Source organism: Giraffa tippelskirchi, chromosome 2 (genome assembly GCF_054371585.1).
Source record: "Giraffa tippelskirchi isolate mGirTip1 chromosome 2, T2T-mGirTip1v1.2.pri, whole genome shotgun sequence".
NCBI classification, from domain to species: Eukaryota; Metazoa; Chordata; class Mammalia; order Artiodactyla; family Giraffidae; genus Giraffa; species Giraffa tippelskirchi.
In genome coordinates, this window is record NC_137276.1 from 95,551,833 (window position 1) to 95,577,494 (window position 25,662).

The 25,662-nt window shown below is 36.0% G+C and overlaps 1 protein-coding gene across 10 annotated transcripts in view; it reads left to right on the forward strand.

Moving 5' to 3' along the window:
* Positions 1 to 25,662, forward strand: part of PIK3CB (phosphatidylinositol-4,5-bisphosphate 3-kinase catalytic subunit beta) — a 188,702-nt gene that overhangs the window by 91,937 nt on the left and 71,103 nt on the right. For all 10 annotated transcript variants that reach the window (XM_081574025.1, XM_081574028.1, XM_081574029.1 and 7 more), the window contains 5 exons: positions 3,743 to 3,968; positions 9,217 to 9,440; positions 11,666 to 11,845; positions 13,673 to 13,843; positions 14,764 to 14,841. In XM_081574025.1, the coding sequence (XP_081430151.1) occupies positions 3,743 to 3,968; positions 9,217 to 9,440; positions 11,666 to 11,845; positions 13,673 to 13,843; positions 14,764 to 14,841 (879 nt within the window). The remainder of the gene's footprint in view (positions 1 to 3,742; positions 3,969 to 9,216; positions 9,441 to 11,665; positions 11,846 to 13,672; positions 13,844 to 14,763; positions 14,842 to 25,662) is intronic.

Sequence of the window (25,662 nt, forward strand, 5' to 3'; positions counted from 1 at the left end):
TTAGTATTAAGTATATTCACAGTGTTGTCCAATCCATTACCACTATCCATTTCTAACACTTTTCATCATCCTAAACACAGACTGTGTACTTAAATAATAAACTGCTACTCCCCTAACCCATGGTAATCTCCATTCTAGTATTTATTCTAGCCACCTCACGTACGTGGAATCACACAATAGTTAGCGCTGTGTCTCGCTTTTTTCACTTAGCCATAGTATTTTTAATTTCATTCATGTTGCAACATGTATCCAAATTTCTTTCCTTTTGAAGACTGAATATTATTGTATTGTATGGATAGACCACATTTTGTTTATTCATTCATCTTTTTTGGACATTTTGGTTATAATCAACTTTTAGCTATTGAGAATAATGCTGTTCTGAACATTGATGTTTAAGTTTCAGTATGAATCCCTGTTCTCCATATGTTGGATCATATGGTAATTCTGTTTTAATTTTTAAGAAACTGCCAAACTTTTTTTTATAGTGACTGTACCATTTTACATTCAGATCCGCAATGCACAAGGGTTCCACTTTCTCAAAATGCTAGCCAGTTCAGTTCAGTCACTCAGTCGTGTCCGACTCTTTGCGACCCCATGAACCGCAGCACACCAGGCCTCCCTGTCCATCACCAACTCTCGGAATTTACCCAGACTCATGTCCATCGAGTCAGTGATGCCATCCAGCCATCTCATCCTCTGTCGTCCCTTCTCCTCCTGCCCCCAATCCTTCCCAGCATCATGGTCTTTTCCAATGAGTCAACTCTTCCCATCAGGTGGCCAAAGTATTGGAGTTTCAGCTTCAACATCAGTACTTCCCTTGAACACCCAGGGACTGATCTCCTTTAGGATGGAGTCTTCTCCAACACCACAGTTCAAAAGCATCAATTCTTTGGTGCTCAGCTTTCTTTAGAGTCCAACTCTCACATTCATACGTTTCTACTGGAAAAACCATAGCCTTGACTAGACGGACTTTTGTTGGCAAAGTAATGTCTCTGCTTTTTAATATGCTATCTAGGTTGGTCATAACTTTCCTGCCAAGAAGTAAGCGTCTTTTAATTTCATGGCTGCAATCACCATCTGCAGTGATTTTGAAGCCCCCCAAAATAAAGTCTGACACTGTTTCCACTGTTTCCCCATCTATTTGCCATGAAGTGATGGGACCAGATACCATGATCTTAGTTTTCTGAATGTTGAGCTTTAAGCCAACTTTTTCACTCTCCTCTTTTACTTTCATCAAGAGGCTCTTTAGGTCTTCTTCACTTTCTGCTATAAGGGTGGTGTCATCTGCATATCTGAGGTTATTGATGTTTCTCCTGGCAGTCTTTCTTCCAGATTGTGATTCTTCCAGCCCAGCGTTTCTCATGATGTACTCTGCATATAAGTTAAATAAGCAGGGTGAAAATATACAGCCTTGTACTCGTTTTCCTATTTGGAACCAGTCTGTTGTTCCATGTCCAGTTCTAACTGTTGCTTCCTGACCTGCATACAGGTTTCTCAAGAGACAGGTCAGGTGGTCTGGTATTCCCATCTCTTTCAGAATTTTCCACAGTTTATTGTGATCCACACAGTCAAAGGTTTGGCATAGTCAGTAAAGCAGAAATAGATGTTTTTCTGGAACTCTCTTGCTTTTTCGATGATCCAGCGGATGTTGGCAATTTGATCTCTGGTTCCTCTGCCTTTTCTAAAACCAGCTTGAACATCTGGAAGTTCACGGTTCACGTATTGCCAAAGCCTGTCTTGGAGAATTTTGAGCATTACTTTACTAGTGTGTGAGATGAATGCAATTTTGCGGTAGTTTTGAGCATTCTTTGGCATTGCCTTTCTTTGGGATTGGAATGAAAACTGACCTTTTCCAGTCCTGTGGCCACTGCTGAGTTTTCCAAATTTGCTGGCATATTGAGTGCAGTACTTTCAGAGCATCATCTTTCAGGATTTGAAATAGCTCAACTAGAATTTCATCACTTCCACTAGCTTTGTTCATAGGGATGCTTTCTAAGGCCCACTTTCACATTCCAGGATGTCTGGCTCTAGGTAAGTGATCATACCATCGTGATTATCTGGGTCGTGAAGATCTTTTTTGTACAGTTCTTCTGTGTATTCTTGCCACCTCTTCTTAATATCTTCTGCTTCCGTTAGGTCCATACCATTTCTGTCCTTTATCGAGCCCATCTTTGCATGAAATGTTCCCTTGGTATCTCTGATTTTCTTGAAGAAATCTCTAGTCTTTCCCAATCTGTTGTTTTCCTGTATTTCTTCGCGTTGATCGCTGAGGAAGGCTTTCTTATCTCTCCTTGCTATTCTTTGGAATTCTGCATTCAAATGGTTATATCTTCCCTTTTTCCTTTGCTTTTTGCTTCTCTTCTTTTCACAGCTATTTATAAGGCCTCTTCAGACAGCCATTTTGCTTTTTTGTATTTCTTTTCCATGGGAATGGTCTTGATCCCTGTCTCCTGTACAATGTCACCAACCTCCGTCCATAGTTCATCAGGCACTCTGTGTATCAGATCTAGTACCTTAAATCTATTTCTCCCTTCCACTGTATAATCATAAGGGATTTGATCTAGGGCCATACCTGAATGGTCTAGTGGTATTCCCTGCTTTGTTCAATTTAAGTCTGAGTTTGGCAATAAGGAGTTCATGATATTTTCCTTTTATAAAAAATAACCATTCTGCTGGTTATAAAATGGTACCTCATTTTAATTTTTATTTTCGTTTCCCTAATGGCTAATAATGTCACATTCTCTTCATGTTCTTGTGGACTATTTTTAGAATTATTTGTTCAAGACCATTGCCCATTTTTTAATTCAGTTGTTTTTTTGTTGTTGAGTCATAAGAGTTCTTTATGTATTCTGGATGGTAATCTCTTGTGAAATATATATTTTGGAAATATTTTCTTATATTCTGTTGCTTGCCTTTTTACTCTCAAAATTGTGTCCTTTGATACAGAAAAGTTTTAAATTTTGATGAAATCCAAAATACCTATTTCTTTCTTTCTTTTTGCCTAGCATTGATTTTTTTCTGTTTTATGTAACTGAATCTGAGGTTTGGGCATGATTTTCACTTTTCAGCTGTTGGCTTTTGTCCTGGTTCCAATTAAAATCTGTAATCCACCTTGTATTTGTATAGTGACCTTGGTTTATACGATATCATTTAGCCGAATTCAGGGGAGATGATGAGAGATTGGTTGTGCTTGTCCTGACAGGGCAATCCTAGTTAATGGAGATAACTCTGGTGAATAGAAAAGAATTCAGGGCAGAAATAATGTGAATTTTGTGTGAAGGTTATAGATGATACATACTTTAAATGTTCTTTTTTTTAATTAGAAGTTACTTATGTTTATAAGAATGCTAAATATGAAAGTCTTCATTGATTCTTGCTCTTCATATATACTTACTTTTAATACTTTTGTTTTTATAAATGTATTTTTAAAATAATGCCATTATGTTATTTTACAAAAGTGTGTTAATACTATTCGTATTCTGTTCCAATTTGCTATTTTAAAAGAAACCAACCTTGATATGCCTTGTGTACTTTCTGCATTACCATGTTTTTGTATCTTGTTTTCATAGCTCTATAATATTCTGTAATTCATTTAACCAAACCCGTATTGCTAAACGTCTGACTTGTCCTCAGTTTTTGAGTTTTCCAACAAGTGCTACAGTGAGCATCCTTGAAGATATGTCTTTGTACATTTGAGCAAGTTTTTCCATTTCCTAAAATGTCTTACTGTTTTTTTCTGCAGATGTTATGGAAACAAGTTACCAATTACCCAATGTTTAACCTCCTTATGGAAATCGACTCCTATATGTTTGCATGTGTGAATCAAACTGCTGTATATGAGGAGCTCGAAGATGAAACAAGAAGACTCTGTGATGTCAGACCTTTTCTTCCAGTTCTCAAATTAGTGACAAGAAGTTGTGACCCAGGGGAAAAATTAGACTCAAAAATTGGAGTGCTTATAGGAAGAGGTAATTTAAACAATTCTTAGTATGAATTTAATGTTCGTTGCTATATATATCTATAAACATGTAGTGAGTATGCTCTATAACATTGCTTTACCAGGAGTGGTCTGTGGTCTCTGTTACCAGTCTTAGATAAAGTAAAAACAGAAATCAAAAATAAATCTTTAGAAACTTCTCTAACAATGTGATACTGCCACAACAAGGACTTATAAATTTTTTATCTTTTCTTTTCTAGTGACTTATTTTTTTAATTTATTTTATTGGAATGTAGTTAATTCATAATGTTGCATTAATTTCTGCTATGCAAAGAATGATTCAGTTTTATATACACACATATATAATACATACATTCATTTGCATATTCTTTTCCATTATGATTTATCAGAGGATATTTTATATAGTTCCCTGTGCTACACAGTAAGTAGGCTTTGTTGTGTATCCATTCTATATACGCTGCTGCTAAGTTGCTTCAGTCGTGTCCGACTCTGTGCGACCCCATAGACGGCAGCCCATCAGGCTCTGCCGTCCCTGGGATTCTCCAGGCAAGAACACTGGAGTGGGTTGCCATTTCCTTCTCCAGTGCATGAAAGTGAAAAGTAAAAGTGAAAGTGAAGTCGCTCAGTCGTGTCCGACTCTCAGCAACCCCATGGACTGCAGCCTACCCAGCTCCTCCATCCATGGGGTTTTCTAGGCAAGAGTACTGGAGTGGGGTGCCATTGCCTTCTCCATTCTATATATAATAGTTTGCATTTGCTAACCCCAACCTTCCAATTCATCTGTCCTTCACCCCCATCCTCCTTGGCAAACATAAGTGTCTTCTCTATGAATCTGTTTCTTTTTTGTAGATAAGTTCATTTGTGTCATGTTTTAGATTCTGCATATAAATGATAACATATGGTATTTGTCTTTTTCTTTCTACTTCACTTAGTATGATAGCCTTTAGGTCCATCCATGCTGTTGCAAATGGCATTATTCTTTTTTATGGCTGAGTGTTCTACTGTGTATATATACCTCATTTTCTTTATCCATTTATTGTTGCTGGGCATTTAGGCTGTTTCTGTGTGAATAGTGCTGCTCTGAATACATAGGGAAGCACCTATATTTTTGAATTACAGCTTTGTCTGGATACATGCCCAGGTGTGGGATTGCTGCTGCTGCTGCTGCTAAGTCGCTTCAGTCATGTCCGACTCATTGCTGCATCATGTGGCAACTCTGTTTTTATTGTTCTGACGAACTTCTGTACTGTTTTTTTCACATTGGCTACACCAGTTTACATTGCCACCAGCAATGTAGGAGGGGTCCCTTTTCTCCACATCTTCTCCAGCATTTATTATTTGTAGACTTTTTAATGAAGGCTATTCTGACTGGTGTGAGGTGATAACCTCATTGTAGTTTTTATTTGTGTTTCTCTAATAATTAGAGACGTTGAGCATCTTTTCATGTGCCTGTTGGCCATCTATATGTCTTTGACTTCTTTTTATTTTCTATAAGTATTGGTTTTTTCAGACTGGAAATTAAAAAGTTGTTCCTTTGCCTCAGTTAGTTTGAGAAGCCCTTTTCGAAGAGATGCATCCTCAGTTTCCTGTGAACTACCCCTGAAGTATGAACATAATTTATACACAACTCTCTGTGGTAATTGAGACTTTAAGGTGATTGATAAGTTTCCATAAATTTGACTTCCTAAGTAAAATTATCTTTTAAGTTATTTTTATAGCAAGTCAAGAAATATCATGTCCATATTCTTTGCATATTAATTCCAGGGAAAATTGTGAATAACACAATTAATGTCAGTGTTGCTCTAGTAATCTTAGATGTTTACTGGACCAGTGGTATTCTGCCTTAGACAAGATATTAACTTGAATTACATACTACAAAGGATTACTGAGGTGGTAACTTTGTTAGATCTCTATTGGCTACCTATATTGATCAAATTCAGGATACTATAGTACCATTCCTTGTAAGATACTTTTCTTTGATCTTACCCTGTAGTTAAAATTCTAATGATTAAATTGGGGGACTAAATTCTCTGAGTGCTTAGAACAGAAGCTTGTTGATTTACTAAGTGACACTCTGGTATTTAAAAACATTTGATTATTTCAGATGATAACTAGTTTGCTTTGGCAGTAACTTTTTTCCCCATTAAGTAGCTTTGTAATTGTATACCTTACAGATTTTTTAAAAATATATTAATAGCTTCAGTAGAAAGCATTCCTTTCTATTTTCTAGAGCTTCAAAGATTTTTTAAAAACTGTAGTCTCCATTAGTAGAAGCATTTCGTTAGTTTGAATTGAAGAGTACGTGTAAAAGTAGAAAGAATAAAAATCACCTATAATCTTATCCAGAATAAGAATATCCCCTGGTGATATTTTGATACAGTTATTTTTAAGGGTTTTATATTTTATAGGTGTTTATGAAAATACTGTTTTTCTGTATTTTTCTACTGATTTTTAGAGAAGCTGAAATATTTGATAATTCAAAAGGTTCACATCACAGATAGAGTTAACATTTATCAGTTAACATATAGGTGTCTTTTTGAGACTGACCATCTTTTCAAAACTTAGATCATTGTGTTCTCTTTGGATTTTGATCTCCAAAGCATATGGATTCATGAGCCACCATTATGTTGATCTATGCTTGTCAGATTTACCACATAAAAATACAGGAGAGTCATGTTATACCCTTAATGCTAAAACGTCATTCACTATCTAAAATTCAAATAGAATGGACATATTGGTTTTTTTTTTTTTTAATTTGACAATTCTAACTTTGACAGTTCTAACAATTCTAACAGGGATCTAATATGTATTAGAATTGAATTTTTCTTTCTTTAAACAATGCACCATATTTTATCTGGTATAAAGGTTATTGTACAAAAAGTTTTATTCAGTGTGTTCTGCAACTTGAATGACTAAGAAAATGTCAGGAGTGTTTTATTGCAATTAATTAAATAGTTTACAAGCTTTTAAAATTTATCAATTTTATATACTTTAGATCCTCAGTAGTTTAGGAAAGCTAGCATTATGATCGTATACACAAATTGAAATACTAACATTCATTTATGAAGTTGAGTAAGTCTGTTTTGATGTTTTAGAGTGAATTTCCACATTAAATACCTAACAAGTCAAGTTTTGCAGTTGCTGATTTGTATGTGATGACTATAACCGGGACTTGGTGAGGTCATGCCTCCTGGGAAAACAATAAACAATTATTTCAGTTTAACTTCAGGAACGAGAGTGTGCTGCCTCCTCCTCCTCAAAGAAAAGAATAGACCCTTTACAGACATAACTGCCCTGACGGGTCTAAAAATACCTTTTCCTGAAACATGATATGACTAATCATCTTATTTTCTCTTTATTCTAAATAATTATTTACAACATTGCTGCTGGGGCTCTGATTATTCTCTGTAGTGAAGGTACTTGTCACTCTTGCCTTAATTTCTTCAAACACCCAGCAGTAAATCTTGATCAGAGAAATTTGTCAGCATTCTGATAAAAGTATTTGAACACTTTCTTTTTCCCCTTAATATTCCTTAAAATGATGGAAATATATCATCTAAGGATTTTAAAGGTATCTGTAGTATGTAGAAATTGTTCATTCAATACTTTTTAATATAAAAAATTTATTTGATTGCAAACTATACAGTACTCTTAAGATTTAAGCTTTGCTATCAAATTTTCATACACAAGACACATAGGGCATTATTCAGCGTAACTTTTATTTTTGACAAAGTTTCTGTTTTTAAGAAATCTCTGTAGGAGTTCCCAAATTCAGGCTTCTGTAGTTTCTTCTTTTTTAAAAAAGTTTATTAGAACATAGTTGATTTACCATCAAGTTGGTGATGCCATCCAACCATTTCATCTTCTGTCGTCCCCTTCTCCTCCCACCTTCAATATTGCCCGGTATCAGGGTCTTTTTCCAGTGAGTCAGTTCTTCACATCAGGTGGCCAAAGTATTGGAGTTTCAGCTTCGGAGTCAGTCCTTCCAATGAATATTCAGGACTGATTTCCTTTAGGATGGACTGGTTGGATCTCCTTACAGTCCAAGGGACTCTCAGGAGTCTTCTCCAACACCATAGTTCAAAAGCATCAATTCTTTGACACTTAGCTTTCTTTAAAGTCCAACTCTCACATCCATACATGACTACTGGAAAAACCATACATGACTATAGAAAAATTATTTCCATAGGTGTGTGGAAAATTACCAGTCAAATGAGAACATAATATTTAATCACAGCTTGCCAAAATAAAGAAACTTTGTGTTTGGCACTAACTCAAAGTCAGGCAGGGGAGTGATTAAGTTTCATTCTAGAGAAAGTGGTTGACTTTCTTGTTTGCCTGATTAGAGTTTGTTGGCAGGGGGAAGCTGGAGGTGGGCCCAGAAGAAGCTGGGTATCTTCTGTGATTGGTTTTGGGAGCGTATTTGACTTTCACTGGTTTGTCCTAAGTCTCTCAGGTTGAAATTCCTGTTGGTGGAATTCCAAGGTCAAAATACGTGTTTGTATGTGTGTAATTTTTAATAAATTATCAAATATGCTCATTTCTCTTCTACCTCTTCCAGCTCAAGGTTTTATTGAAGTGTTTGCCAGTCTGATAGGTAAAAGTCAATGTACATATAAAAATTTGTACATGTTCAATTTATTTTAAATTTCTAGAATTCTTTATTAGAATATGTATAAGCTTATGAAAAAGCTATCATATAGATGTCTTCATGGCAGAAGTGACTCATAATTAAGTACAACAAAGAATAATTTTGTATTTATGAGATTTTTGATTGATACACTGTAATCATTTTTGGAAAATCACAATAAACTAAAAGTTTATAAAATTTAAGTTTACTGAGTTTTCAGTAATAGCTTGACTTTCGCTTATGTGTAATATTTTCAGATTCTTAGCCTTTGTTAGATATTTTAAATGTGTTTTGATTTGTAAAGAAAACATGCGGCTCTTTCACATGTAGTTTTAAAATGGTAGTGTGAGTTTCAGTGATTATCTTTTTTAAATTGGTAACCAACTATATTTCTTTAAGCGGTTTCAAGTTTTTATTATTTCAAAATCTAATTGTATGTTCATCTTCTATACCTGAAATTCATTATTTTATCTTGAGTATTCTTTTTTATCTTTCATAAAATTTTCCTGCCCAGTTTTTTTTTTTACTTCATAAAAATCAAGCATCCAAATTAGCTTTCCTTTAAGTATATTTTGTATTCTCTTTATTATTAGGTACTCAAAATGACACCTTTAAAATTTTTGTTTAGGTCTACATGAATTTGATGCCTTGAAGGATCCTGAAGTGAATGAATTCCGAATAAAAATGCGCAGATTCAGTGAGGAAAAGATTCAGTCGCTTGTGGGATTATCTTGGATGGATTGGCTAAAGCATACCTATCCACCTGAGCTTGAACCATCCATCCCTGAAAATTTAGAAGATAAACTTTATGGAGGAAAGCTCATTGTGGCTGTTCATTTTGAAAATTGTCAGGTAGTATAAAGAAATACTTTATAATAAACTTGTAAATTTTCCCAGAATGCAGCACCAATCTTAGAGGAGGCTGTTGCTCACCTAATAAACACTGACAAAGATCATTTTAGATTTAGGATGGAAATATATTTTAGGATTAGGTATGACAAACTAAAGTGACATATCCTTTGCACATATACGTTTTTTTTATGCATTTTTGTCTATATCAGCGTCCAAAAACTGCAGTGTGTTTTGAATGGTTTTTATATTTTTAAGGTTATATAAAAAACTCAAACAATTTTGAAGGGATCTTAAAGAGAAAGGAAAGAAAAGGAAGAGTATGCAATAGAAACTCATTTGTTGTCAGTAAAGTCTAGTTCTTTAGAGAAAAAGTTTGCCAACTCTGGTTATAAATAAAGTAGATATAATGTAGATGTAATTTATTTTCTCATGTTGTTTTACTCTTGTTTATAAAATGAAAGATTTCATCAAAAGAGTTCTTTTTTCCATTTTCTTTTGCGTTCTATGAATACGTGATCTAAGTGCTGGTACAGAATTGGGCATTATAACAGTATACACAGTTAATCTGTATCTGAATGTTTATAGAATTTTACAAGCTAAATTCTGCTTCTCCTTTTGTTTCAAGTATACTCATTTAATCATGTAAGCTCTAGCCTTAGAATTAGGGTATGAGAACAGAGATATTTTGTTTTGTCATTCAGTTACTATGATAAAAATGACAAAACCTTTATCAGTGACCATTCTATATTGAGGGCTTTCCAGGTGACTCAGTGGTAAAGAATCGTGCATTGTTGAAAGAGCTGAAATGGAGATTTTACTGTTAAAAGGTGATTAGAATCCAACTTGAAAATACTGACTCTGTGCAATTTGTGAAATCTCGGTCAGTCTGAATTTCATCACATATGGGTCCGATCTCTACTAGATATATATAAATTTTAATGTGATCGTCATTATGTATGTGTGTGTTAGAAACTCAGTGGTGTCTGACTGCGATGCCGTGAACTAACTGTAACCTTCCAGGCTCCTCTGTGTGTGGAATTCTCCAGGTGAGATTACTGGAGTGGGTAGACATTCCATTCTGCAGGGGATATTCTCGACCCAGGGATCGAACCCAAGTCTCCTACATTGCAGGCAGATTCTTTATTGTCTGAGCTACCAGGGAAGCCTTATGATCATCATTATAACAGATTATATGTGAAAAGAAGTGTTCTGAAGTCAGAAGAAAATATTGACATTGTGAAATCTTACTGGATTCCAAGCAGTTGTAGAACTTAACAGTGAAAGGAGTTTAGAGATCATCTTGGCAGGCTCTTTATATAATATTATAATTCTTTCACCATTCTATATAGCCTATGTCCCTAACCTAATATATCCATTAGCTATGGGGAGTGTCCTGCTTACTAAAATATTGATAGCACATTTTCATTGGGAGCAAGAACACATTTAAATATTGTATTTATAAAAATTAAAAAAAATTCAATCTAGCTTTCTGTGATTTCTGGTATTCTGGTTATACTTTCTTATTTGAATAAGTATCCATTCAGTCTCCCTTTATTCTACATGCCATGTATTCAGCTAATTGAAATATATCTATTATATCTCTCCTTAGTCTCCTTTTCTTCTGGCTACATATTTCCCAGAGATTACACCAAAAATTTATAAGAGTTTTGGATCATATAGAATAGTAAATTTTAAAGTTATTATTAAATTAATTTGGCAGATCACATAGAGTTTATAGCTTTTTATTTAGGCTGTTATTCCTTTAAAAATACCCTATACCGTGATTTATTACCAACACTATTTCATAATTGAATAAACATTCATGTTACCATCAAAAAATAGGAATGGCAAAATTTCAGAGTAAAGTACGTTTAGTAACCATCATACATGTATTCCCTCCCTGCCCAGTTCTGTAAAATCCTTATTTGGCCATTTCAGCATCACTGCTGATGACCAGCATTGGGAACCAGCATGTGGGGACACTATAGTAAACATGAGATGAATTGTAACAAAGTATTCATTTAGGTTAAAAAATGATTTTCCAAGATTGGTAGGAGTGAAGAAAATGTACTGAAACATTAAATGTAAAGGATGTATATGTGTAAGCATTGTGTCTCATTGGATACAATGTGGTATAAATACTACTAATAATAAGTACAAATGTAAGGAGTGATATTTTCACTGTAAATATAAAACTGCTTTCTTTTTCCTACCCTCCTTTTTAGGATGTGTTTAGTTTTCAGGTATGTCCTAATATGAATCCTATCAAAATAAATGAATTGGCAATCCAAAAACGTCTGACTATTCATGGGAAAGAAGATGAAGTTAGCCCTTATGACTATGTGTTGCAAGTCAGTGGGAGAGTAGAATATGTGTTTGGTGATCATCCACTAATTCAGTTCCAGGTATATGTTTTAACTGTCAATTTACCATTTATGAATTCCTTGAGTAGATGTTTTATGCAGAGCATTCAAGTGCCTGAGATTATTTTCTGAGTATAGTGGAGTTTAAGATACATGTAGTGAGACATCCCTCCCCCAGCCGTAAGGTACGCTATTTAAAGAAGAGAATCCTGGTTTTGCCTTCAAGGAACCTGAAGATATTTTTGTTGAAATTACATTTGGAGACTCAAAATAGTTGTTGCATAAGAAATAATAGACTAAGTGACAAGTTAGAGGTAAATAGTAATAGAATTTTAGAAAAATATTTGATTACTTGTATTTGTGATTTTTGGTGTTTGTATGAATCAAGAAGGATAATGGCCTGCCAATTATTAAGTGATGTCTGTTTTGAGAAGCAGCTCTGGTTTATTAGCCAGGTAACGGAATTTTATATCTCCCCTCTCTTTTTTTCAGATATTTAGTGTAGCCTTTAGTTCTTGGTTTAGTAGGTAGAAAATCTTATAGCAGTTGTAACCTTCGTGCACAGCTTTGGGATCTGTGGCATTCAGGCAGTTTGAACTCCAACCCTGAGAGGAAGAAGATGAAAAGTGCTTGGTTGTAACATAAAAGTATTGACTTCTTCCCTTCATGTTCTGCCATCTTTTAAGTAGCCTTTTGCTTCTTTAATACTTTTAAAAAAAACCTTAGTAAGGGGAAAGTATATTGTTTTGCCCAAACTGGAATTTGTTATTACAAAGAAAACTAAAGGCATATGTGCATTTTTTTGTGTGTGTGTGCAAGGTCATGTGAGAAGGAAAATATACAATGTAGGCGAAGGACTTTGTAAGAAATGGAATGATACATCTTTCATGGTGAAAAGTTTTTGAATGAATATATTTGTCATAGTATCATGTTAACTCTCACTTGTGGCCATTCTTGAAATTTTTTTTTTTTTTAATTTCTGAGATGTATTTTCAGTGGTTCTGAATTGAATCCAGTACTTTATACTGTATAAAGTGAATCACACTTTATATCTGTATAGGAAATTTATTCTGGTGAGGAATGCATTGTATTTTTATTCATTTTGTTAGAATCATTGGTATTGTAAACAACCACCTTTTTTCTTATATGCCCCTGGAGAGTTATTTTGGTTTCATGGAAATGAAACAGAGCGTCACACTTGGATAGCCAGTAGGTTTTTGATGGAAAGACAGTAATGGTTGCCTTGAGGCCTGTGCTAATAAGGTACCATGTCTACCTTAGGGATCCATGGAAAGCTGGCCACCTCAGGACTTAAAAAAAATGGCTACTTGGGTACTGCATATTCACTTTTTTTTGACTTACTGGCCAGAGCTTGCACTGTAGCATCACAGTCTATGATGATCAAGTTCTGCCCCTGGAAAAGTGTGCCAGTTGGTCATCCTGTCAAGTATGGAGTGCAGAAAAGAGAAAAAAACAAAACAACATATATACCGTGACATATATTTCTCTTAAGGTTTAGCAAACAAAAAAAATTCAGTCAGTGGATTTAAATCCAGGTCTTAGAGATACTAGATGTGTAACTTAGCCTTTGGGTTTTTAGTTCTTTGATCTATTAAAGGCGAAAAATCTGTCTTCTAGAGTTAAGAAGATTAGCTCTGACATAGAAGTATCTAGTTTAGTTCTTAGATACTTAGGTGTTCACTTAATGATAGCTATTTTATGTTGTGACTTTAATTTCTCATATTTTTGACATTGAGTTGTTAATATAGACTTTCAACATTGTTCTAATGTTGTTCAGCTTAATTTTATTTTTCTCTTGATTTAAGTTTTGTTTGAAAATCCTTGCCTCACTCTCCCTTGCCACTGTAGTATATCCGGAACTGTGTAATGAACAGAACATTGCCCCATTTTATACTTGTGGAATGTTGCAAGATCAAGAAGCTGTATGAACAGGAAATGATTGCCATAGAGGCTGCCATAAATCGAAATTCATCTAACCTTCCTCTTCCTTTACCACCAAAGAAAACTCGAATTATTTCTGTAAGTTTCACATATGAACTTTTGGTTCCCTCAAAAGCCATGTGATTTTTTGTTGTTGTTGTCAGGTTGTATGCTTAAGCCTATCATACATAATCTATACTCAGTTCTCCTATGGAAACTAATTCATGTTTTGCTAAAGATCCATCACCATTTATTAATAGTAATCTTTTAAGCTACTATTATTTTTCCTTAGTCAAGCTACATATGATTCTAAATAGGTCATTTATGTTTTTGATTATCTTTAGGTGCTAAAGAAAAATGCCCTCAAATTGGGTATATTTTGAGATTAGAGCTAAACATGAGAGTTCAGAGAACAAGTTGAGGCATTCTAGTAGAAAAGTTAGGTGTGCTGAGATAGTTGATTTTCTGGTATATCTCATTTGTATTAGTTTATAATAGTGTTTTGGTGTAATTTGTCTGATTTCTTCTTATTGAATACTTTTAGACTTTAAATGTAACAAAGACGTTTTTTCTAGAATATATATTTTTATAAAGCAAACCTTAAGTTTGTGTTCATTGGAATACTTAACAGTTTTTAAATAGTTTTTCTGTCTTAAGAAAAACCATTCCTTGATAATTAAGATATTACCTGTATATTAATTTATATAGTCAGTTCTTTATTTATCCAAAGCTTTTAATACCATTTGTTTATGGTGTCTAGTGAGTTTTGTAGCAGTATTGTTTTGCCTTGAGAACTAAGTGCTAGTGGTTGTGATGCTTAATTTAATATATGTGGTTTTCAGTTGTTAGTTCAGAGTTGTATTTTCATTATTTTACCAGTGCACATGAGAGCTGATAAGGCAGTTTCATTGTTAGTCTTAAATATTCATTTATTAATTAAATATTAAGAAATAAGTAATTAAATGAATTCTTAATTAAAATTAAATATTAATACCCTGTATTTTTTCATTTTTTAACAGCATGTTTGGGAAAATAACAACCCTTTCCAAATTGTCTTGGTTAAAGGAAATAAACTTAACACAGAAGAAACTGTAAAAGTGAGTACTTGTTTAGATTTGAATTTGTCTTCTGCTCTATTATTTGAATTCACTGATACGCTCAGTTAGTGACACATAGGAGACTACTTTGTATCCATTTGGATCAGTTACAGGATATAGAATATGGCAATTTATTATAGAACAATTATAAATTTTTGTTTTAAAATATTCTTTACATAGTTGGAGAGGTACTGGATAGATTGACATTTCCCCAGTGTGTGTTATGGAAAAGAAATTGGTTTAGATCAAGAATTCAGCAAGTGAAATTTAAGCCAAAACTGTAGGTCACATGTGTCTGTGCAGGCTTATTCTTCTTTCTCAGCTTTAGTAAGAGCTTCACTCAGCCTCTTTTAGGCGCCTACCCCCCCTTTTTTTTTCCCTTTTAAACTTGCTGAACAGACAGAAAATATAATACCATTCCTGAAATAAAATAGATGACTACATTGTAGACCACAACTTGTTAACACATGGGGATTTATTACACCACCCCTACAATTAAGTAAAGACTTAACAAGGCATTTTGCCTCAAAGTGTAAAGCATGCATTTTCCTCTGTTTTGCTTGGCAGGAAATGAAGTGAATAGTTTTGTGATCCAAGAAAGAGATTCAGTTAGTTTGAGATGTTTGCTGGCATGAGGATATATTCAGGAGCACCTTGCCAAAGATTACCAATGGCTTGTTTTTCTAAGTGGACATTAAAGATTCTTTGGGTAGCTGTCATTAAAATAGAGTGTTTTCTTTTATATTCTTTGCTAGATTTTAATTTTTAATGAGTATGCTTAAGACCAACTAGCCTTGTTTTCTATTTTAATGGTAATTTAATTTTTCCCTTGAATTTAAATTTTCTTTTGTAATCTTTTCCAGTTGTAAAAGTATAACATGATTGTTGCAGCAGTTAAAAAAAGTCCAAATATGATTTAAGAAAGAAGTTGCTGATCTCTCCTCCTCATCTCTTTACCATCACATGGGATTCAAGGTCAATAAGCCTTGAGTGACCTCCATGTTTATACAAATATATATAAACTTATGGTTGTGTTTATTTTGTTGATTGATTGGTTTGTTAAAGAACAGGGATGATGTTATATATATTAATCTATAATTTGATTTCTTCATTTTATATCTTGGATGGTTCTCTGGATTATTAAATATTCAGTAGAGTTCCTTGGATATTGCTTCTCTGAGGGCAGAAATCATATATAGGCAACTGTACTTTCAATATACCTATACATATGGAGTGTTTTTTTAAAAAACATATATGTATCATTTTGCTCAGTGGTTTGTATGAATCCATGTATAATTTGCATTCTAAAAATGGGAATTACTACTTTTCTTCCCATTTGTTAGGTTATTGTTATTTATTAGCTATTTAATTCTTTTCTAGTTATTGTTTCTCTAAAACCTTTCATCCATACTCAGTTTCTTCCTAAAGAAGACCAAAGAAGCATTTACTACATGCCTTTATTTTTCTTGAGCATTATGCTTTATTTTTGTTTCCAGCAGATTACTTGTGAGTAACATTTTATTTCTATAGGTTTAACCAATTTCCATCAGCTATTCCAGGCTGGATTGATTTTATTGTTTGTGGTCATATATTTTTAGGACTAGTGAGCTTAATATAGTATTTAAAGTCTCCTCTCCCTCTTCACTTCATCTGCTTCTCTGGTTCTCCCTCCTGTACCCTTTTTCTCTTTTCAGAGAGGTTACATAGATGAATTGAAGTAAGTTAATGCAATTATGGCATCACTTTCTTGTAGGTACATCTCATTTTTTTTTTTTTTAATTACTACTGAGATTAGGAGTTCCTGTATAATGTTGAAGAGAAATCTGGAGGGGAAAAAAAATTAGGGGTAGATGGGGAGCAGGGAACTTTACTTCTTTCTTCCCAAACTTTTCTTTTCTTGATGTACTGACTAGGACCTTTGGTATAATATGGAATAAAAATGGTAAGAGTAGACATATCAGTCAGGATTCTCCCAAGAAAAATAATAATAGGGTGTTTGTGTGTGTATATGTGTGTATATATATATGCATACACACAGATTTATTTACTTTTAATTTTTGGCTGTACTTGGTCTTTGCTGCTACATGGGCTTTCTCTAGTTGCTTTGAGCAAGGGCTGTTCTCTAGGTATGGTTTGCAGGCTTCTTTTGTTGCACAGATTCTAGGGCCTGAGGGCTTCTGTAATAGTGGCACATGTGGAATCTTCCTGGGCCAGTTATAGAACCCATGTCTCCTGCATTTGCAGGCAGATTCTTAACCACTGAACCACCAAGAAAGTCCACCACACATAGATATATTTAAGGAATCAGCTCATATAATTATGGAGTTGTTTAAGTTCCAAAATCTGTGAAGTTTGTTTGCAAACTGGAAAACCAGAAGACCTGATAGTTTAGTTCCAGTCTGAGTCTGTTTGTATTTAGTCGCTCAGTCATGTCTGACTCTATAGCCCACCAGGCTCTTCTGTCCATGGGATTTCCCAAGCCACAGTACGGGAGCACATTGCCATTTCCTACTCTAGCGGATCTTCCAGGCCCAGAGATTGAACTGGCATTTCTTGCATCCCCTCATTGGCAGGTTGGTTCTTTACCACTAGTGTCACCTGGCATGCCTGAGAAACAGTAGGTACCTATGGTGTCATTCCTGTGGAAGTTCTACATGCTCAAGACCCAGGAAGAGCTCATGTTAGTCAGGCAAGAATTCATTTCTTCCACTGAGTGGGTTAGAGCCACCTACTCTAAGGAAGGTAATCTGCTTTAGTCAGTCTACCATTTAAATGTTAATCTTATCAAAAAGAAAACACTGTCACAGAAATAACCAGAATATCTGGACACCTCAAGATCCAGTCAATGACAAATGAAATTAACCATCACAGTAGATGCTTCTGTTTTTTTATTTATTGTAAAGAAAAACATTTAGTCTTTCAGCTTTAAGTATAATATTACCTGTAGGTTTTTCACACATGTCCTTTAGTCAAGAAATTCTCTTCTCCTTTTACTTAGCTGAGAGTTTTTATACTGAAAGGGATAGAAAAAGTTTCACTTTGTCCAGTGCTTTTTCTGTATTTATTGAGATGATTTTATATTTTAGTCTGTTAATTGGATTTCCTTTTTTTTTTTTTTTTAAATTAATTACTTCTTTGACTGTGCTTAGTTTTCCTTGCTGCATGGGCTTTTCTTTAATTGTAAGCAGGGACTTCCAGTTGCGATGTGCTGGCTTCTCATTGCCTTGACGTCTCTTGTTGCAGAGCACTGGCTCTAGGGCACGCAGGCTTCTGTAGTAGCAGCATGTGGACTCAGTAGTTGTGGTTCTCGGGCTCTAGAGTACAGGCTGAATAGTTGTGGCATAAGGGCTTTGTTGCTCCCTGGCAAGGGGGATCTTTTCAGATCATGGATCAAACCTGCGTCTCCTGCATTGGCAGGCAGATTCTTTACCACTGAGCCACCAGGGAGGCCCCAATTTGATTGATTTTCAAAAGTTTTATGCACTACACCTTGAAGATATATATTTTTATATATTGCTTATATTGACTTATTAATATTTTGGTATGCATTTTTATGTCTGTGCTCATGGGGAATATTGGTCTGTACTTTCCATGTAATATCTTTCTCTGATTTTAGAGTTGGGATAATGTTGACCTTAGAAATTGAATTGAGAAGCCTTTCCCTCCTGAGTTTTCTGAACAAGTTTAGTAGGATTGGTGTTGTTTCTTCCGTAAATATTTGGTAGAATTTACTCCAAGCACCTGAACGTAGGGTTTTTTTAGTGGGAATGTTTTTAATTAGAAATTTAATTTCTTAACTGGATATATAGATAGTCATAATTTCTATTTCTTTTGTGTCAGCTTTGATTATTTTTGTCTTTTGAAGAATTTAAGTTGATAAATTTATTGGCATTAAGTTCATTATAGCCCCTTTAATTAGTGTTTTGTTGCTGTGTAACAAATTAACATAAACCTAGCATCTTAAAACAACACATATTTGTTAGTTCATATTTCTGTTGTTCAGAAGTCTGGGCATGGTGTGGCTGGGTTTTCTGCTTATGATCTTACAAGGTTGAAATCCAGATGTTAATTGGGCTACATTACATACCAAAGCTCTTGGGAAGATTCTGCTTCAAAGATGATTCAAGTTATTGGCCAAACTCAGTTCCTTGCAGTTATAGGACTGGGATTCTCATTTCCTTGATGGCTTTTGGCTGGGAATTGCTCTCAGAATCTTTCAGGTTCTTGTTCTTGGCTCTATTTTCAATTCTTGAAACAGAGCATTTCTCAAACATTAAATCCTTTTCTGGCTTTGAATCTCCTGCCAGAAGAACCTGGTTCCTTTAAGGGCTCACCAGTGGGTCAGGCCCATGAAAGATAATCTCTCTCCCTTTTTGTTTTGTTTGGGCATGCTCTGTGGCATGTGCAGCCTTAGTTCCCTAACCAGGGATTGAACCTGCACTCCCTGCAGTGGAAGCACAGAGCCTTAACCATAGGATTGCCAGAGAAGTCCCTTCCTTTCTCAGAGTCACCTGTGTCTTATAGTAAAACCTAATCATGGGAGTGAAATCCCTTGTAATCATAGTCCCAGAGATCTTGCTGGAGTAAGATCACATGATTCTATGGAGTCTATAATGAAGTCCTAGGTGTTCAATGAAGATTCATTACTCTGCCTGGCTGGCACTTGAATGTCTTTCACTGTGAAAGCACTTAGAATTCTGTAGTATAGAGCTTTCTGGTCGATCTTTTACCAGCCTTGTGGCATTTCCCTTTTCATATGTCCATCTTGATATTCAGCAGAATCCTGAAATCAGTGCTGCTCAAAATCTAGAAGATGGTATTTGTGTAGACAGAGAGCTCAGAATGCCCTTTAAATTGCACCACTATTTGGAATGGTTTCTTCTGACTCTTAGACAAGAGAGTGGGGATCTCCTCATTTTTGGCCTCTCTTCTTTGTTTTCTGTTCTCATTTGCCCCAGTGTCCCTCGAAGTCCTGAGGCAGCAGTAGCAGAGTGCTAGTGGTAGCAGAACAGCAGTGGTTGCTAAAAATGCAGAATTGAACCTCCTTCTTTGATTGGAGGAGTTGTTGTCCTAAGGGAAATGGTGAATATCTTGATCCCCCTTGCTCCTCTGCCGCCTTCTCTGTTCAGCATTGTTGTAGGAAATGTGGGTGAATGAAGCCTCAGTTTTCTCTCTGGGTGACAATAAAAGGGGGCCCCTAGGCAGCCACAAAATAGACTTGGATGATTTTAGAGTGGGATGAGCTGAGAAAACTTCTAGGTTTATTCCTGAGCTGTACGTATATGGATCAGAGTCACAACTGCCTATATACTTTGAGAACTGTGTCATAAACCATCACCAGTGTCTCAGACTAGTCACTGTATTATGGTGCACACACAGGACAGTTCCAAGTAGCCCAACAAAGAATTTGAAAACTGAACTGATATTGGAACCACAACTCACAATGAGGCAGCTTGAAACTTGCAGCTTGAAGCTAACTATTGTCTCCTAAAACAAATCAGCAGCAGTCTCTATAGAATATAAATAAAACCCAGAGACTTATAATAGTTAAAATGTATAGGATAGGACTTCCTGGGTGGTCCAGTGGAGAAGAATCTGCCTGCCAATGCAGGGACATGGGTTCAGTCCCTGGTCTGGGAAAATTCCACAGGCAGCTAAGCTGGTGCACCACAACAACTACTGAGCCCAGCCTCCTAGAGCCTGTGCTCCACAACGCGAGAAACCACTACAGTGGCTCCTGCGTCACAACTAGAAAAAGTCCCTGAGCAGCAATGAAGACCCAGTGCGGCCAAAAATACATAAATTTAAAAAATTTGCAGGGTACAATTCAGAAGTAATTGGCATAAAAAGAACCAGGAAAATCTCAAGCCCTATGGACTATGAGAATCAACAGACAGCAATGCTGAGATAACAGGAATGTTGGAAGTATTCACAAAGATGTTAAAGAAATTATTATAAAAATGCTCCAGCAACTAAGGGCAAAACAAACACAATGGAGAAAAAATGAGAAAGTTTTAGCCACAATACACAGTTGTACTTCAATATCTGCAGGAGTTTACTTCCAGGACTCTCGGAGGAAGTTCAGATTACTATATAAAATAGCATAGTAGGTTTATAAAACCTATGCACAACCTATACTTTAAACCATCCTTTAATTACTTATAATACCTAATAAAATGTAAAGACTATGTAAATTGTTACTGGAGTGCAGCAAATTCAAATGTGCTTATTATAACTTTTTGGAATTTTTTTCCAAAATACTTTTGATATTTGATTGGTTTAATCTGAGGATGTAGTACCTGTGGAAATGGAGGGAGAATATATAAGGAGAAAGTGAAAAACAAATAATGAATTTAAAAACACTGAATAGACTCAATAATGGAAATAGTGTGAAAAGAAAGAGTGAACTTGAAGATTAATCAATAAAATTTTCCATTTTCAACAACAATTTGAGAGAAAAATGGAGGAGAAAAAACTCTACAGAGCCTCAGATACCTAAATAACAATATCAGAAGGTCTAACACTTGTGTAATCTCAGCCTCCAAAAGGAAAGAGAAAGAGTGTGTCTGAGAAAAACTAAAGTAATTGTTACTGGGAACTTTCCAAAGTTGGCAAAAGACATAAATATAACAGATTTAAGAAACCCAATGAACCCTAAGCATGATAAACTCAGACAATGCCAAGCCCAGATACTTTCCGTTTCAAAAATCATAATTTGATTCTTATTAGTCAAAAATCTTAACACCTCATAAGCCTAATTATGTGGCTGTCAGCACTCCTAACGTGTTAAAATAGATATAACCTCAGGAAAGAAAAAACTATCTTAATCTTTGTATCTTCTTATTTCAGTACCTGGAACACTAGATAAATATTTGTGCAATGAATTAATACATTTTAATGTAACTGCCTCTGACATGTGTAAATCCTTAGTTAAATGTAAGACAGGGCTCCTCCCACTAAGCCAGAGCAACCATGCCTTTTTATTAAGTGGTTCTCCAGTGGCTAAGTGGTAAAGAATCCTCTGCAATGCAGGAGATAAGGATTTGATCCTTGAGTTGGGGTGATCCCTTGGAGGTAGAAATGGCAACCCACTCCAGAATTCTTGCCTGGAAAATTCCATGGACAGAGGAGCCTGGCAGGCTACAAGTCCATGGGGTCACAAAGAGTGGGACATGACTGAAGTGACTGAACACACACTCAATACTTCTTGAAGGTTTCCCAGCTGCCTTAGTGGTAAAAAATCCACCTGCCAATGCAAGAGACACAGGAGATGTGGGTTCGACTCCTGGGTCAGAAAGATTCACTGGAGAATGAAATGGCAACCCATTCTAGTATTCTTGCCTGGAAAATTCCATAGACACAGGAGTCTGGTAGGCAATAGTCCATGGGGTTGCAAAGAGTCATACACAACTGCGCATGCATGCACACACTCGTATTTCATGAAACCATGGGAATTTCAGCCTGTTCAGACTACTGATCGTTTTTTAGTTGTCTTATATAAAAAGGGAAAATATAGTGGAACAAAAAGGAAATTAGGTGTTGATGTTGGGAAAAAGTTTTATATCTTGCCCAGCACAGTATTCTTAATTGGTGAGTTCAGGAATGTAGACTATGTGTAGGCTTGGCACATCCTTGCTGTAGCACAGTGGAAAGTCATTTCCATGACAAAGCCTGCCTTCTCTTGATCTCCATATAGTCTAGGATTTGTGAAAATGTGTCTGGAACATTACTGAGTTGGGCAATAAAATGTATGATTGTAATTAAACAAGATGGTACTTTAAAATTCTCAACTTTTCAGAGCCTGATGGTGATTCAGACAAAGCATCAGGAAACGTGGCGATTTTGACAAAATTTCACATAATATAAATTTAGAGAATGAGTTTTCTTTCTGCTTTTTCTGAAAACAAGAACCCCTTTTTAATATCTTCTACAGGAGATTCTAAGTTCAGAAAGCACAAAGTTTTTCATTTCATTTTAAATGTAGATAATTTTTTCTGCTCTTGTTTATTTTTAACCGTGTATGAACTTCAGTTATATTAGTGGATGAGCAACTTCACTTTCACTTTTCACTGTCATGCATTGGAGAAGGAAATGGCAACCCACTCCAGTGTTCTTGCCTGGAGAATCCCAGGGATGGCGGAGCCTGCTGGGCTGCCATCTATGGGGTCGCACAGAGTCAGACACGACTGAGGTGACTTAGCAGTAGCAGTAGGAGATTTCTCAGTCAGACTTAGTTATAATGACTTGGTCTTAAATGATCACAGTTTAACTATTGGATAATGATTGGTATTTCAGCAGTTTTCTTCAGAATGTGCTGAGTCTCTTTTTGTTTATTGTTACCACACCCAAGTTAGAGTCATTCTTTATAGTTATTCTTTACACACAACAGCCTTGGCTGTTGCTGTTTACAGCTAGTGTAACTGAATGAACTGTTCATTGGAAGGTCTGATGTTGAAGCTGAAACTCCAATACTTTGGCCACCTCATGCGAAGGGTTGACTCATTGGAAAAGACCCTAATGCTCGGTAGGATTGTGGGCGGGAGGAGAAGGGGACGACAGAGGATGAGATGGCTGGATGGCATGACTGACTCGATGGACATGGGTTTGAGTAGACTCCGGGAGTTGGTGATGGACAGAGAGGCCTGGCGTGCTGCAATTCATGGGGTCGCAAAGAGTCGGACATGACTGAGCGACTGAACTGAACTGAACTGAACTGGGTTCATTCTACTTGAGTTCTTTTTTGAGTTTTATACTCAACTGACCCAGGCATTCCTCTCCAGTATTCTCTCCTGATAGGGCCCTAACAGAAGCATAAGATATTAAGAAGAGGTGGCAAGAATACACAGAAGAATTGTACAAAAAAGATCTTCATGACCCAGATAATCATGATGGTGTGATCACTCACCTAGAGCCAGACATCCTGGAATGTGAAGTCAAGTGGGCCTTAGGAAGCATCACTACGAACAAAGCTAGTGGAGGTGATGGAATTCCAGTTGAGCTGTTTCAAATCCTGAAAGATGTTGCTCTGAAAGTGCTGCACTCAATATGCCAGCAAATTTGAAAAACTCAGTAGTGGCCACAGGACTGGAAAAGATCAGTTTTCATTCCATTCCCAAAGAAAGGCAATGCCAAAGAATGCTCAAACTACCGCACAATTGCACTCATCTCACACACTAGTAAAGTAATGCTCAAAATTCTCCAAGTCAGGCTTTAGTAGTATGTGAACCGTGAACTTCCATATGTTCAAGTTGGTTTTATAAAAGCCAGAAGAACCAGAGATCAAATTGCCAACATCTGATGGATCATTGAAAAAACAAGAGAGTTCCAGAAAAACATCTATTTCTGCTTTATTGACTATGCCAAAGCCTTTGACTGTGTGGATCACAATAGACTGTGGAAAATTCTGAAAGAGATGGGAATACCAGACCACCTGACCTGCCTCTTGAGAAACCTGTATACAAGTCCGGAAGCAACAGTTAGAACTGGACATGGAACAACAGACTGGTTCCAAATAGGAAAAGGAGTACGTCAAGGCTGTATATTGTCACCCTGCTTATTTAACTTACATGCAGAGTACATCATGAGAAACGCTGGGCTGGAATAAACACAAGCTGGAATCAAGATTGCCAGGAGAAATATCAATAACCTCAGATATGCAGATGACACCACCCTTATGGCAGAAAGTGAAGAAGAACTAAAGAGCCTGTTGATGAAAGTGAAAGAGGAGAGTGAAAAAGTTGGCTTAAAGCTCAACATTCAGAAAACTAAGATCATGGCATCCGGTCCCATCACTTCATGGCAGATAGATGGGGAAACAGTGGAAATAGTGGCTGACTATTTTTCTGGGCTCCAAAATCACTGCAGATGGTAATTTCAGCAATGAAATTAAAAGACACTTACTCCTTGGAAGGAAAGTTATGACCAACCTAGATAGCATATTTAAAAGCAGAGACATTACTTTGCCAACAAAGGTCCGTCTAGTCAAGGTTATATGATTTTTCCAGTGGTCACGTATGGATGTGAGAGTTGGGCTCTAAAGAAAGCTGAGTGTCGAGGAATTGATGCTTTTGAACTGTGGTGTTGGAGAAGACTCTTGAGAGTCCCTTGGACTGCAAGGAGATCCAACCAGTCCATCCTAAAGGAGATCAGTACTGGGTATTCATTGGAAGGACTGATGTTGAAGCTGAAACTCCAATACTTTGGCCTCCTGATGTGAAGAGCTGACTCATTGGAAAAGACCCTGATTCTGGGAAAGATTGAGGGCAGGAGAAGGGGACGACAGAGGATGAGATGGCTGGACGGCGTCATCGACTTGATCCCCATGGGTTTGGGTGGACTCTGGGAGTTGGTAATGGACAGGGAGGCCTGGCGTGCTGCAGATCATGGGGTCGCAAAGAGTCGGACACGACTGAGCAACTAAACTGAACTGATTCTCTCCGAATTCCAAGGAGCCCATGGAGCTGCAGTCCACAGGGTTGCAAAGAGTTGGACACGACTGAGAGATTAACACTTTCACTTTTTCCATATATCTGCATTTTACCAATAGTTGATTGATTGAATGATAACCAACATTTTTTGTTTTTGTTTTTAAAGTATTAACTAACATGTATTGAGTACTTTTTATATAGTGGGCTAATTTATTTTTATTTCTCAAAAATTGTCAAAAACCAAGAGATGCAAATGTTTTTATGCTCAGCAATTTATTTTTAGTATTTTGTCTTTATCACAAAAACATGGAAGAATATTTATTTTTAAACTTGTGATTTTTCTGAATAAATTATATATTCTGTATACAAAAGGTGATAGGTTCACAAGCCTTTA